The sequence below is a fragment of the Pygocentrus nattereri genome, chromosome 17 (genome assembly GCF_015220715.1).
Source record: "Pygocentrus nattereri isolate fPygNat1 chromosome 17, fPygNat1.pri, whole genome shotgun sequence".
In the NCBI taxonomy this organism is placed as follows: Eukaryota; Metazoa; Chordata; class Actinopteri; order Characiformes; family Serrasalmidae; genus Pygocentrus; species Pygocentrus nattereri.
The window spans coordinates 28,645,992-28,662,385 of record NC_051227.1 but is presented as its reverse complement, the minus strand read 5'-3'; the positions used below and the strand labels follow the sequence as shown (position 1 = coordinate 28,662,385).

At 39.2% G+C, this 16,394-nt stretch overlaps 1 protein-coding gene across 1 annotated transcript in view; it reads right to left on the bottom strand.

The window, feature by feature from the left end:
* The window catches only part of abcg1 (ATP-binding cassette, sub-family G (WHITE), member 1), a 30,126-nt gene extending 14,812 nt beyond the window's left edge, over nucleotides 1–15,314 (bottom strand). Inside the window, exons 1-3 of the mRNA XM_017696737.2 lie at nucleotides 15,108–15,314; nucleotides 12,511–12,754; nucleotides 998–1,115 (exon numbers count right to left, since the gene is read on the bottom strand). Coding sequence (XP_017552226.1) covers nucleotides 998–1,115; nucleotides 12,511–12,754; nucleotides 15,108–15,170 — 425 coding nt within the window. The 5' untranslated portion in view covers nucleotides 15,171–15,314. The remainder of the gene's footprint in view (nucleotides 1–997; nucleotides 1,116–12,510; nucleotides 12,755–15,107) is intronic.
* Nucleotides 15,315–16,394: the final 1,080 nt, after the last annotated feature.

The window sequence follows — 16,394 nt, the reverse complement described above, 5'->3', positions numbered from 1 at the left end:
GCTGAAAGCAGGTTCATTTTGCTATTTTCTACTCTAAATTCAAATTGCACTGTATATATTGCATCGTACTGTACAAAGTAATGTATTGTATGGGGTTGTAATTGTCATTTCCAATAAATTTTACAGTTGAATGGCATTTAGTGAATGATAATATTCCACAAGAAGGTATTTAAAAAGTTTGCTGGGTGACAATAACATGTGACAGTTTGCTCTGTTCAAAATACACAGTACTGTGCAAAGGCAGAGACCACCCCCCATTTAATTCATTGCAAGTCAAAATGGCCTTTTAGTACAAATATTTAATTTTTTAGATGATATTTCTGAGGAAATTAGATGGAAGATAATCCACTTGCATAAGCAATGCAAAGTCAAAAGAAAACGTGAAAAAACAGGAGATCCCAAAACTGGTGTTTAAAAATGATCAACGGTTAAGAGAAATGGGATTCCTAACAACTGTGCAAGACCTGGCAGACCACCAAAATTGGTAGTCTCAGATAAACAGTACTTAAAGCTTCTATCTGTAAGAGAGAGGAGAAAATGAAGCTCCACCCTTGTTTCAGATCTGCTCCACAGGAATTTCTGTCCATCCTTCCACTGTGAGTAGACAACTCAACACTATAAGTCTGAAAGGATGTCTATGGACTGACCACCCCAGAGTCCGCGGGAAGCAAAGAATGCAAACCAACTTCTAAGACTGAAATTTGGAGTTGTGGAAAAATATCTCTTTCTTTGAAAAACTATAAGCAAGTCCCCTGAAAAGAGTGGAAGCTGTCATGAAGATAATGTGTGGCCATATTAAATACTGAAAAAAATCATATTTAGTTATTGAGGCTTCTATATGATTTTCTGCTTTTTTTCTTGACACTGAAAAATGAATAACTTGTAGTGGCCGCTTTGACTGAAAAGTAAATAAATGAAACATGGTGCTGTGTATATACACTGTAGATATTGTATGTCATTAGTTATGCGTGTTTGAGTGATGGGCCTTGGTAATCACCTATATCCTGCCAGAATATTCATAAGCGTAGATTTCCCGGCTCCCGAGGGCCCCATGATGGCCACCAGTCCTCCACTGGTAAAGTTCCCGGAGATTCCTTTCAGCAGTGTCTTGTAACCTAAGCCAGAGGGGAAAAGAGGCAAAGGGGTTTCTGTGAGAAACTCTCTCCAGTCTTCACAGTGGACATTTCTCTGCCCAAGTCACACCATATCCCTGCATAAAACCAATACCTTCAGCACCTTCCCTTCACATAAAAGCTGCTTTGTGATTGGGGTGAAAGAAGGTATTTGTTATACACCTCTTTGTTTCTGGAATTTTGTGCATGAATGCTCCTGTTTACCTTTGTGTGTATTACAGAAGAAACCTCCAACTGACCTGTCCTTAAACAACAGGGCTAGTCTATAACCTCTGCTTTTTTCAGTTGTACCTATCCACTTTCTTTTGTCCAATTACACAATGCATTCTTGATCAAATTAAACCAAGGCTTTATGTGATCAGTCTGTTTGTGAGGACCTTTCTGTGGTGTGTTCACGGGCAAGGCTTAAGCTATTCCTCAAGCTGAAGAGTAACACATTTTATAAGGGATGTCACAATTACTCAATCAAACATCTTCTCTTAGACAATAATGTTTGGCTGAAGAAAAGCGATAAATCTTAATTAAAGAATAGAGAGCAAAAAATCTGAGACACAGAATCTCTCCAGATTCTCTAGGGTTCTAGGCCCTCTCAAGATTCAAGACAAGTTTATTCTTCTCTTCAGCCCTCCCCACAGGTTAGATTAAAGGACTGGTGTGGCCTTGAAAAGTCTTGATTTTGTGGTCACTGAACTATTATTGTGCAAATTCCTATGTATGTTTTGAAACACTGTCCTGCCACAACCCGGTTTTAGCTTCTTGGCAGAGACACTCATATTCATTTAAAACATTCTGGTACTTCATGGAATCCATGATGCCATCCTAAGAATGGGGCTTGCTGACAAGAAGGTGGGTTCCAATTTCAGTTTCTGGGAGTTGGTGACCCCAAAATGCAACCATCATCTGCAACTGTGACCCTTAAAGAGATTGTAGCATCTTTAATCATGTTCCTCATTGTGCACCTTGTTCCAGGTGGGCTAGTTGTGAGTTGAGGATGTGTCACCTTGTATTCATACCCCAGTGAAATAAGAAGGTACTTATGGGCCTTTTCGTTTAGTTATTGTTCAGTTAAGTCAATTTTTGTTGTTTGTCCTTTATAAAAATGGCAGCTTAATTAATCATCAAAAAAAATAATCTTAATATATGGACGACTACAGAACAGGGATCAAATGATGAACATCTGCAGAAACTGTGGCAGGGCAGGGAAAGATATGTCCGATAGTAACCTGCTATTTATCTAATGGCTGAAGCTGAAATGCTAATCCTGTTGATTGCAGTGGCTCCCAGCTTAATTGGATTTGTGGTCACAATCCGTCAGTGTGATACACAAATATCTCCGACCTTCCCTGTCCTTTTTTAGTGCTGGATCCCAGCGTCCCTGTCAGAGTGCAGGGACTCTTTTAGCTTCACTACCACACACAAGAAACTATGATAGGACTAAAACAGGCGAGTAAAGCTAGAGGGGAATCCCACACCTGCTTCACTGCAAACACAGATAGCATGGCTCATTCATTCTATGCAAGCTTCATGTATCAAACAAACAGCGGTGAGTGCTGGGGTTTCTGAGGCAGCAGTTTCACTCTTGCAGTTGCCGAATAGGGCTTTCCTAAGAAGAACCACTTTTGGGTCCTTAAAGAACTTTTTCAATTCATGGTACTTTAGTGAACTATTTCTGTAAATGAGATGCGTGGATGTGAAGAAGCTTTTTAAAGTTTAAAGACTCAACATAATGTAGAGGTGCTATACCAATTAAAGGCTTTTATTAGAACTGTACTGCCAAGCCAAGAACCTTTGGGATCCTTTATTTTTAAAAGTGTACTTTAAGGTGCAATGAAATGCAGGTCATTACTAGCTTACTCATGTTTTGGTGTGAGATCTGGCTGCTTCATTTGAATGGCTAAAAAACATTTCCACAGAAATAAAATGAACACAGCTTGGACCGGTATTCAAATAATTGCAGTCTTCTTAAACGTCTTTGTCTTACACAGCTGTTAGTGGCACATTGCCTGTGTACAGTGGATTAAGAACATCATGCACGCAATCCTGCCATATGCAGTGCTGGGTCATCAAATATTCCATCGTCTTTAGATCCATTGTAACCACTTGTGCACTTGAATGATCGATTGAAATGACTACGCATGTCAGTATTGGTACAGTTTGGCATGTTTAGGATATAAATGTTTAGGATATAAAGGCGTACTTCAATACTTTTTTTTGGCTTTAATACAGGACTATATTATGCACGTAGTACCATAGGCCCTTGCAGTAACGTAATGAATATAACTGAATATAACTTCAAAATACCACCTTTTTCAGTACTGATGCCAATATAAAAATCCTGAGTACTTGGCAGTACTGATACCAATCTGACATCATGCTTTAAAATGAGTGCAATTTCCTTTGGAAAAAGTTCACATAAAATAAGCATCTAAAAGTATGCCATCATGAACCTACTCAAACACTCCACTAGCCCACAGGAAACACACAGCTAACAATGCCACATCACTCTTTGCAGAATCAGAATTTTTCCACTCCAATATCTGATCTAGCATTGTCTGCTGATACTTGATATTGATACCTGGTACCAGATCTCTAAACATAAAAAGACAAAGAAGGAAGACACAGTAGGAAGCTTATATAATAATATATATTTTTCCAATTTATTAAACCATGCAAATAAACATTAATTGTGCCCTTAAATGCCAGAACAACTGTTCCCTTGTCATTTTCACTCAGAAAATCAACCAAACATATAATTTGACAGAGGATGCTCAAACTTTTGCGTACCATTACACATATCCAATATATAATATTTTTCATCTACATATCTGCAGATGCTGATATATAAAGATTTATTAAATGTAGAAATTAGGACTAAATCCACCTGGATTAACATTACTGATGAATATTACAAGTTGCTTGCATTAAATGCAGTATAATGAATACAATGCAGACATTTTGGCACAGTAGTCCAGCATCACCTAAACATTCTGCTCTTCCAGAGTTCAATAAACGTGTTGTGGAATTTTGGTTTGAAATATCAGCCAAATCTAGTCAGTTGAAACCCTAAGCATATTTTTATTCAAAGGAAATATCTGTAGAATATCTTCATTTCTTGGTTACACAGCATGTCATCCTCATTTGGCCAGCATGTCTGAGTGTACATGTTTTTGCATTTCTATGACAGTTAGAGAGAGAGGGAGAGAGAAAGATAGAGAATCAGAGATGGAGGCTTCAGGCAGGCCGCAGCCGCACGTGTCACGGCACAGCGACAGCTGCTGTAGCTAAAGCACAGAAGGACTGTTGTACATGTGTGTTGTGGTCAACAGAGGATCAGAGGCTCCTCTCACTCCTGAGAGAGGCTTGTATTTTGGGAGGGGGGGGGTGTCACTGCTGGCCCAGGACCAGCCATTTTAAAGCCAGCACAAACTAAAGCAGATAGAGGAGAATATCCTGAGCTGTTCAGCGATCATTGGTAAACCTCTTCCAGGATGAAGATGCCCAGAATGTTATGTGGCCAAGGAGTTATTCTGTTGCCAGTCATCCCTACTTTGACTGAAAATTGTGATCAGATTATGCAAGACCCTGGAAAAAACACAGTGTTTCATAATATACAGGGGGTCTGCTTAATAACCAAGAGTCAAGAGTTCCTGAGGGCCTAAGCGAGGATAGAGAGTACATTTATAACCAGAGAAGAATATATACAGGCAGGAGGTGATCAGACTGTCAGCAAGAACAGTCTATTCACAACTACATAAAGAGGGTATTATAATAGGCCTGCACAACATAAACACCTCATTACAAAGATGAATGCATATTTGAGAGTTGAGTTTGTAAAAACCATCTGTGCTGGTCTAAAATTGGATCCCTATAGTGAGGGGATCTGCGGGCTATGTTATACTTTTGTGGGTACATTTTGGGAAAACAAGAAGTTTAACTCACTATTATACAACTATACTATTTTAGAATCCTCTACTATTATATTCCTTTGTTTCTGTTTATAAGATTTGTTCATATTAATGATCTAAAACCCATGAATTTGCAGAGGACTAACATTTTAGAATTATATTATACTTTGTATATCTATCCGCAGTCATCTTAGTTTGATACTACGAAAAACTTTGATTCTAATTTCAAAAAGCCATATCTATGATGTGCCATCAGACAAACACAAACATTATGTTAACAACAGAGAATTCATATTTTCTAACAATAGGCAATAACATTGTTTCTGCCCCACCTGAGGCATCTTCCAAAGGTTCACAGTGTTCTTCTGCACTGGAGAATGACCTTTACTTGGCTGCAGCTTAAGAAATGCCCAATGCCCACAGGCCCATCCAGACCAAAAACCCTCCAATTCCCTTTCTTCCAGTGTTTGAGAGATGTACTGCGCACAACCTCTGTTCCAAAACAATCCCATAACCCCTGCTCCAAACATGCCCACTCCTGACCTTTATGACTGTTTCAGATATCGCCATTCATGTAGTCCTTCATTATCAGCATTTAGCTGAGTTTTGTCTTATTTCACGAGTGTCAAAAACAGAGACCAACACCCGTCTTGACTCAAGAGTATAGGGCAATCCACGATTAACTAAACAGTTTACTTCAGAACTCCAGCACTGAAACAATGAAAAAAGTGAAACAATGACTACAAAGTGCAGAATGTCATTTTTAATCTGCAGGAATTCATAGCCGTGTATTGTGTAAACCTCACAGAACATCAAAGCATTCAGTGTGTCCAACCAATCAACTGTTTGGTACATTGTAAAGTAGCAAGAGTTCATTTTGGGGGCGATAGAAAACATTGTGGCAGACCACTGAAGACCACAGTAGTGAATGAATGACAGTTAAGAAGAATACTGTCAATCATGTATAACTACTGTTGAACAGATCAAATATGCTTTATAGCATAATCTCAGAGGGTTTACCACAAGATTCAAACTACTAGTAGACCTCAGAAAAACAAAGGACATTATATCCAAACATTAAAGTATATAAGGAGTTAAACCATGTACAAATACATTAAATCCAACTATAGTCCTCTGAAGTTAGCAGATTATGTATTTAGAGAAAGTGCAATGTGGTGAACCAAAACTAGATGTATGAATTAGTGTAACGTGGAGCGATGAGGCGGACGCATGCGCTGAGAAAAGCGAGATTTATTCTGGGCAAATCCAGGCTCATGGTCGAAACAGTCCAGGGTCATAGAGCCAACACGGGGATAAGGTGGGACAAACACAATGAAATAACAAAACAGACTAGAACACAGAAAACCAAACATTTAACAGAACACTTTGAACCATATATTACATCCAACACATACAACACATCCAGCACAATCAAACAAAGACCATCTAAAACAAGGGGCAAACACAGGGATTAAATACAAGTGGGCTAACTAGGGATAACAGGACACAGGTTGAAACACAGGTGGCAACAATCAGGGGCGGGGTCAGAAAACAAGGGGGCTGGACTGGGAATCAAAACAAAGAAAGCACATGGACATGACTGGGAGGGGCCAATCATGACAATTAAACAGACATTCTGCACTAATCCTTGTTTCATTGTTCAATTTTCAATTTATTACACAGTGCTGGAGTGTAGTACATGTAATAACTTAATAACACAGATGGAAATGAAGCCTGAATTACAACTATAAGAAGTGTGTCTACAAAGTCTACAAAGGAAATGTAGGCAGTGTTATAGAGACAGGATATAGGCAACATCTGACCTAGGCTACATTATATAACAACATGTTGTTATGGACTGATGGACTAATAAATATCATACAAATTCTGTTGTTTCATCTTTTGTCTTTTATATTATGATGCAGTTTATTGTTTTATGGTGTTTCACTTTATTTGTTTCATAGCAGGCACTTGGCGTAGCTTGCACTTCAAACAAGATGGCGTGATGTATTTAAACTGCTCACAGAATGTTATGATAGCTTGTCACTCTTTGCTGAGAGTGGTCTGTCTGTTTAAATTTAAATGGCCACAAAATAAATCAATCAATTATAAAGAGAGTCAAGCTTATTTTTATGGTGTTGTTTTTGACAGGGGAAGATTCAGTAGGACTATACCATACATTAGATCTCTATTTTGGTGCAAGTGAACGGGTAGAACAATAAATTCACACAGGTTGTCGAGGGCCAGTACCGTTTGGTGAATTCCTTGTTGAAAAATGCCTGGTTCAAATCTTCTGTTCATTGACAGTTTTGGTAACTGTGCTTGAATAGGGAAACTGTGCTGAACCAAGATTGAAACACACCCTGCGATTTCTCACAACTACATAGCTTAGTTTCATATTCAGGCCTGTCAGTCATGAAATTTTAGCTGATGCTTAACTGCCGTGTAAATAAATACGATTACCAATTTAACTGACACAAACAAGCATTACTCACAGCTGCCCTCTAAGTGTGTTGTAGCAGCAAGTCAGAATTTAGAACAGAAATAACAGAAAATGGAAATATCATCAATAAGCCGTGGGTTTAAAGGCTTCAAAAATGATCTGCCTTTCAATGCACTGGATACTCTCTTCTTCTCTCCTGTACTATTCACAGCATCTGTCTCCCTGTGTCATTGGCCGTCTGCTGAATCTCACCCTGCAGGAGTAGGTAGCCATGAGCCACACACAGCTGAAAGGTGAAAAGGCTGTCACATCTGCATCTGTTGCGAATAAGCGTGACATAATTTGGCTGACAAATCTAAAGACTGCTCAGCTATCAACTTTCCTTGAGGCCATGTCTAAATATTCTAGTATGGGCCTGGCAGTGGAGCAGGGCCAGCTCTTACATCAGCACTTAGTCCGGGGAATACACCTCAAAGAGGAGGGATCAGCTGGAGTAAAAACACCAAAGAGATCCATACAGAAGATGCTGAACAGTTTGGTTTTGATGCAGCTTGTTACTTGCTTCAGTGGCTGAACATAGCCTTGCATATTAACACAAGCTACAACTTAGAGTCCTTGCCTTTTAAATGATTCTGCTCAATAAGAGTTACTAAAGGTCGGAGAGTGGACCCATACCCACGGGAAAGAGCTATTTCCAGCATTGCCAGAGTTCAACTTAAGGACTTGCAGTATTAATCCCTCTTTTTTCCAGCTGGTGTGGTGCTAATGGCACACACATAAAGCCTACCCTTAGGCCACGTTGGGTAAGTGCGTGTGTGTATGTTTACCACATGTATATTTCATTTTGTTGCGGGTGATATTTGTGCCTGTCTGTGAGACCTGGGAGCAGATTGGTCTTAGGAGCAGGTCCGGTCACCATGCAGCAATGAACTTTGGAGGCTAGGTCACTCTGCAAATTGCTCATGCTCACATTTAGACAGATGCAAAAGTATAAAAAAATTAGTCCTTGAAATTTGAATGCTTAATGCAACATTACAGTACAGTACTGTGAGAAGACAACACAGGGGAAGGATGGTCTGAAAAGATGTGCAGCTGTCAAGAAGCTCTCAGAAAACAAAACAAAAAAGAAAAATGTTTGAAGAAGCCGCTGATGTTCTCTCAACAATGGAAAATATACTATCAGACTTCTTTCAAAAACTGAAAGTCTCCTGAACAGAATGGAAGTTGTAAGAAAGGTAGGTTATTTTTCCTGACACTGAAAAACAACTTGTACATAGTCATTGTGACTGGAAATAAATGAAGGGTTGTCTCTGGCTTGTGCACAGTATTTACATGCATTTACATGCATTTAAAAAACACAGAAAACACTGTATCAGCTAATCACATAAAAACTGTAAGCACTCCAGCAGCACTTCACATCAGATGCCACAAAAATCCACATTCAAGCCAAGTGAATGCCAAGTTACTGGGCAACAGAAAACAGTCCCTCCTACACAGCTGATGATTTCATCCTGATTGCTGAGTCCTGCCTCCGTGCTGCAGAAACCAGGGTTACTGCAGTTTATTGACCGACAGTAACCGGCTGAGCTGTTAGCGAGGATCAGGGCCACGGTCATCGCTGCAGCTAGATCTCGCTTTCCACTAAGTATGGATTACAAAGATTTGTTGGACAGCTCACAGGCCCCGGATTCAGTTGCAGTCAGTTAAGGATGAGGGAACAAGTGAAGGATGCCTGTCTTTGAATTTTTTGGACACATCCTATACATGGTCATATACTTCCACATATTAAGTTAGGTTCATTACTTACGATGTACGTTCTGTGGTTATTCAACAGTAAAGTGACTGACTATGAATTAAAATTCATAAACAGACTCGATGCATATTGTTGTATGCAAAAGTTTAAGCACCTCTAGTCGAATGACATTGTGTTGATTTTCTAACAGAATATAGTGTAAATAAGTGAACATTTCCTCTACACTTCTGCACATTGAAATGCACAATTATTGGTTATTTGCTGAATTTTGCATATTTGGGAAAAATAAAACATAAAATATGACCTGTGCATTTTTTCTGCAACATTTTAAACTTAACATAAATAGAAACTGCACAAAAAATGCAGAAAAATTCCATAGTTACAAAGCGCCTTCTAACTTACATACAATTTATAGTTAAGATGTCATCTATTAATAACTAAACAATAAAGGTACAGTTTAAGGAGATAAATTGTTTTTGTTAGTTAATTATGCTTCTATCATCATGTCTAATGCTTCTATCATCATGTCTAATGCTTCAATCATCATCTCTAATGCTTCTATCATCGTGTCTAATGCTTCTATCATCGTGTCTAATGCTTCTATCATCATGTCTAATGCTTCTATCATCGTGTCTAATGCTTCTATCATCATGTCTAATGCTTCTATCATCGTGTCTAATGCTTCTATCATCGTGTCTAATGCTTCTATCATCATGTCTAATGCTTCTATCATCGTGTCTAATGCTTCTATCATCGTGTCTAATGCTTCTATCATCAGGTCTAATGCTTCTATCATCATGTCTAACTGTAAAGGTCTGTTTCAGCTAATACAACATGCTTGTTGTTGTTGTTGTTGTTGTTAGGGTAAGGGGTCCTGCTTCTCTGGTCTGCATGTAGCTGAAGGCTTTAATCACTGTGACCTCTATAGTGTGTAAGCCTACTCCAGTCACACAATGCAACAGGATCAAACCGGTCCTCTGCCCTATGTGCACCCACTGCAGCGTCATGCTAATTGCTACCACTCCTGGCCATTTTCTGACAACATTCACTACTCTGTGGAAGACCACTGGTCTCCAGCCCCAAACCACATCTCTGCAGCTGCATGCTTCTGCAGCATGTCATTACCCTTTCTCAAGAGAAGGTTGGAAAGAAAAAGTGATAACCATGTATGAGAGGTGAGGAACAGTCCGTTTGTTTTGTGTGGTGAGCCAGCCAATCACAGAAAAGCACTCATGAATGTGTCATCTCATGAATGATATGACTTACACAAATACATATGCTTTAGGACATAACCCACAGCTGGACTTCAGTAACAAAAGACATTCAAACATGGAGCACGTAGGTCTGAATCTACAGGCCAACCACAATCACTGATAATGCCTGATGTATGTTTTCATGCCTTATCTTCCAAACATCTGGAAGCGGCATGCAGCAGCGCAATGTCTAAATCCAGACTATGCATTATCACGAAATTCATACCAGCAATGGACCAACATACTATGATAAAAGTATTACATTCCAGTCACATCAAAACACCCATGTTTCATCTTCTGAAAGCATCAAATGTTCATTATATTGGGCAAACATTTAATCTGTTTACCGTGTTCGTTAAACCCTTTGTCAATCAAACTGAATGACAATGGAGCTCGTTTATGGGATCACTACTGCTTAATCTAGTCTAGTTTTCAAATATTTTGCAAGAAGAAACTGTATCAGCATTATTATTCATTCTCCCTCAAAGCAGGATCATATTACCAAACACAAAATTTTTCTAAATAGCTTAGCACTTGAGCACTTAGTAACCTGAAACCAAGATCATACTTTTTCTTTTCATTTCTTTCTTAGTTCCCTGGTACATATTAAGTGTAATTTATCATATATAATTTGTAAGAGAAAATTCTTGTTTTCTTGTAATTTTCCATCACAATGTAATGACTTTTGCCCACCTCTAAAACTTTTTTTGAGTTTGCATTACATCACTGTGAACTGGTGGGGTTGGAAAAAAACGCAGTAGTACAACCCCAACACCTCAACCTCTCATCAAGTGAAAATGCTCTTCTAGCTGAACGGCCTTGGAAAGAAAAACAAAAGACTTATATAAGAATATAAGAATATAGCAATATTGGCCACAATGCAGCATAAACAAGACCAGGCACTAAAACAATGTATAGGTCAAGATCAAGGCAGCTATTCTTGGCTGTCTGTCCAGACTGATCCTTCTGATGAGAAGCTTCTCCTCTAACATGACCTCTGTCCTCACAGTGGGACTTGAAGCGAGACACAAAGGGACCTCTAGATATAAAAAATAAGCACGTTTCTCTCTCTGAGCAGCCAGCAAGACACTGAAGAGGAGACCCAAATAAACAAACAAATAAATAAAAGCTATACAACACAGGAAAGGAGAGAATAGAAACTATGAGGAAGAAAGAAAAAAAGAATAAATTAATGGAATGCAAAAGGAAACATCCAGATGGCTTGTCTAATGAGGCCAAAGTTGCCCAGCTGTGAAACAAGCCGCCTGACAAATCTAGTAATAAAGAGAGACAAGGCCTGACTCAAACACAGACAAAGCAGCCAGTTAGGAGGAGCGGGATTTACTTCAGCGGGGTTGGGGGTCTGCCTCCATAGCTATACATCATAGCTACACATTTTGGTTATTATTATTAATGTGAAATATTTGGGAAAATTGTTTTCTTTTTGTACGAGAGATTCATAAATAAGCAATTTAAGAACAACACCATTTTAATGTGTACTGTGAACTTCTTTTGAGAGTATTTATTTTTTTGTTACATATAAAAGTACTACTCTAGTATAGTACAACACTACTCTACTATTAAGCCTCCATGAGTATTAACTTTCTAAGCACTTAGAGTAAGTGGGTAAAAGCAAAAGCATCTGTGGTCCTTTTTTTGATAAATACAACAGTTTTATCTTGAAAACTTTGTCAGTAGCCGAAAAATGAAATGGCCTAAAATAAACAATAAATGAACAGTTAAACATTAGTATACAAAACAGCATTAGGCACACACCACTATCCCCTATAATTCCCATCAGGGACATTTGCCAAAACATCTGTGATCTGATTGGCGAGCCAGTAAAAAGGTGTGCTGCAGCTTCTCTAACATAGTTGTTAAAGAAGTACCTGCTAAGAGAGACATGATGATAAGTACTGTTGAAGGTACAGAAATAAGGTCTCTTTAGCCAAGGCCTTAAAAGACCACTGAGAATTTGACTCTATGGGTGAATTAGGCCAGTCAAAGTCACGTTCAGTGTTACCTTTCTTTCTCCACCATGGTCCCTCAGGAACGGAGTAGGAGAGGTCTCTGAATTCGATATTGACCGCTGGTCTGCGGGGCAGGTAGGAGAAGCGCTGGGCTTCAGTCAGGTTGTTCTCCACTTTTTTCAGGTGTCCATGTAAAAGAGGCGTCTGCTGGCTGCCAGTGTGATTGGCCACTACATCATCAATGGACACACACACTGTTCTTGGGTCCAGCATAAGATCAGGGGGTCCGTTGGTATTCTGAGATATGAAAAGAAGAGAAGCTATTTAATGCACTGCAACCACGAAAAAGTGTTTGGTACAAGATGGTTTTAAAAAAAAAATGACAGGAACAAAAGAAGGTTTTTGAAATTAAAGAGGAATTATTCTACTCTTCAAATACAGAAGCCAAAGGGTTTTTTGGAGCAATGCCGAAAAAGAACCACTTTTGGATCCCTTAAAAAACTTACAATGGATGTTTATGGACAATCCAGTTTGGATTTACAATCCAATCTTTCCACTTGTACCTCCTGTCAAGTTTTTCTGGGAGCTTCTCCGCGTCCACATACTCCAGTGGCTTATTTGGCCGCGGTAAAAGATTTTTCTGTTTCTGATTTAGAAGAAGGAAAAACCTACTTCTAAATCTGCATTGATGGAACTTAGCTACAACGTACTTACAATGGGTTTTATAGTCATCTTGGGAAATAATGGGACGGGATGAGGTGACAATAAAATACATCGGCATACACCGACCAGCCACTTCATTAAGTATGCATTCTTTTGTCTACACTCATTGTCCATTTTATCGGCTCCACTTACAATAAAGGTGCACTCTGTCGTTCTACAGTTACAGACTGTAGTCCATCTGTTTCTCTGCTTACTTTGTTAGCCCCCTTTTACCCTGTTCTTCAGTGGTCAGAACCACCACAGAACCACCACAGAGCAGGCATTATTTGGGTAGTGTATTCTCAGCACTGCAGTGACATGTTAGTGTGTGTTGCGCTGGCACATGCAGATTGGACACTGCAGTGTAGCTGGTGCCCAAATATTTCCCTGACCATGATGACGTCCACAGCTCATCTAATCATATAAAAGCCACAGCAACAAAAACAGGGCAGAATTGTCTTTTCTTCAACAGCACAGTAGAGAACGTTAAAAACATACGTTTTAACTTACAGAGCTTTAGACGTTTTATTTGTTTATTCCTTTTTTAAAACCTCAACCCACACAAATCAGCTGCATTTTGGTAATGTCCACTGGCAAAAAACAAACCTAAAAAACAAACAAACAAATGTATTCCATATCTCGATCATGAGCATTAGAGATGACACAAAACCACTTCTTCTTTTCCGAAATCGATATTTAGACCATGAGTATCGGTCGATAGCGATATATTGAAACCCTAAGTATCTTTTCATCTGATATCTGATTCAGCGTTTTCTGCTGAAATCGGCTTCATACTGATACCCATCTATACTGTTACGCCATCTCTAATTAATATATTCGCAAATGGACTACAGACATAAACCACATGCAGCTTCCAAAACACAACAACCAGCTATAGATTAAGCTTATCCAAACTACGCTACTTGACCGAATACTGAGATCCTTCTTTCCATCAGTAGCACATAAAACGAGCAGCAGAAGCAGTACAATTCCGTACGTGCCACGTTTTGGTTCAACCTCTTGTAATTTAAGATAAGATAAGATAATCCTTTATTAGTCTCACAGCGGGGAAATTCACTGTTTCAAGCAAACATTAAAAACTCAAGCTACTCTTCATGGTACTGTGTACTGCAACAGTGCAGAGCACACTCGGGGGAACATGCACTGCTAAAGAGACAGTCTAATCCCTTTCCCTGTGGCCACAGAAGGCAGATGGGGTTACTATCGGGCAAAGTTTATTCGAGTCTGAAGAAAGCAGTCATGCAGTAGCATCAAGTCAGTCGCGTTTCACAAGTGCATGAATAGCATTCACTGCTGCATCCCAGGATAATAACAGGCTGATAACGTTATTTGGTCAGTTATTGTGTGGAAGGTAGAGGTGGGCGATAAGGCAAAATGTCATATCACGATTCTTCAGGAGGTTTTTTACGATACACAATATGTCACAATTTTATTTTTTATTCCATTTTTTTATTTAACTTTCAATTTTATTTTTAATTTCATTTTCTGATACGTTAGCACAGATAAAGTAAGCCCACATTTTAAAACTACTATCAAAAACTGTAAATTCAATTATTCATAATCAGCGTTTTATACAACGTGCTGTATTAAATCTAAATGAATATGAATATTTATGCTCTCTTTGTTATCAAACACGCAGCTGGGGGGTGATGGGGGGGGGTGCATCATGATAAATATTGGCATATTGCCAGTTAAACACACATACTGCCTACAGTGGATATAAAGTAAGAATAAACAAATAAATAGAATAGAACAGTATAAGTCAATCATGTAATAAAACACTACAGGGTCTCATTGTTATCACTGTCATTGTCACTGTGTACAAGAATGGATAAACCCATAGACCCTCATCCCACCAACTTGTGCACCACACGGTCTGATCTAATAAGCAACCAATAAACACAGAAGTCAAAACTGCTACTCTTACCATTATGATAGAGTTGGTCACAGAGGTGTTGTTGACTGAGAAGGCTGCCATAAGACATGCCATTCCTTCTGAGTGTGAGGCAGTGGAGTGGACCGTGCGTGGCTGGCCGCTTCCAAGCAATCTTGTGCATCTGCTTGATCCCTGAAGTCTCGGAGCTGCGCTGCTCTCTAACCTGCCTGAGACAGATTCACTCTGTTTACCAGCGAGCGATGGGGTGACGTCACTCTCTGCACTGCCCCCTGCTGGCGTGTTGATGAACGTGCTGATTGTCGGAGAGGTGCCTGTGAAAATTTCATTCTGCTGCCGGAGAGAAAGTTTGTTGACATTTGAAATATAACGGCTTTGCTTTGATTCGCCGTAATGAGCTGGCTTGGTTTGAGGCGTGAGCTCGAGACTAAAGCGTACATGTCGTTCTGAGTTTGTTCATCCACAGACATTTACATATCTTTCACTGTTAATGTCGAGAAGCAAAGCCGCTCACACGTCGCCAGGAATAAGTTTCTTGAGGATTTGGATCCACAGTGGCTGGAACGCGGGACAAGCACATAAGCGCCCCCTAGTGGATTGTCTTGGCAATGAAGCTTTTATAAATTACAGTAACTCTTCACCTCCACAGACAGACACACGGAAAAGCGTCCTCTCTCTCTCTCTCTCTCTCTCTCTCTCTCTCTCTCTCTCTCTCTCACACACACACACACACACACACACACACACACACACAAGGCAAGGCAAGGCAAGGCAGGTTTATTTATATAGCACCTTTCATACACAACGGTCATTCAAAGTGCTTTACAAATGAAAAATACAGAAAAATGTAATTAATGTAAATAAAATCAAATTTATGTAAATTAAAAAATTAAAAAAAATAATTAAAACAATAGATTTAAAAGAAGTTAATCAAATGTAAAAGAAGGAGATAAAAAATTAGAATAAAAATAAGAAACATGATTAAAACAATAGATATAAAAGAAGTTAAATGAATGAGCATAAGAGTGCCGTTACAGGATAAAAGTGGATTAAACTGAGCTAAAGGCCTGCTCAAACATGAAGGTTTTCATTCTGGATTTAAAAGTGTCGAGTGTTGGGGCTCTTCTAATGCTCTCTGTCAACTGGCTCCATTTCAGAGCAGCGTAGTAGCTAAATGCCGCCTCTCCGTGTTTAGTTTTTACCTTAGGCTGCACTAACTGACCAGTTCCTGATGATCTGAGAGTTCTGCCCGGCTCATATTGCTGGAGCATATCTAATAAATATACTGGTCCTGCAGTAATAGCACCTTAAAGTCTATCC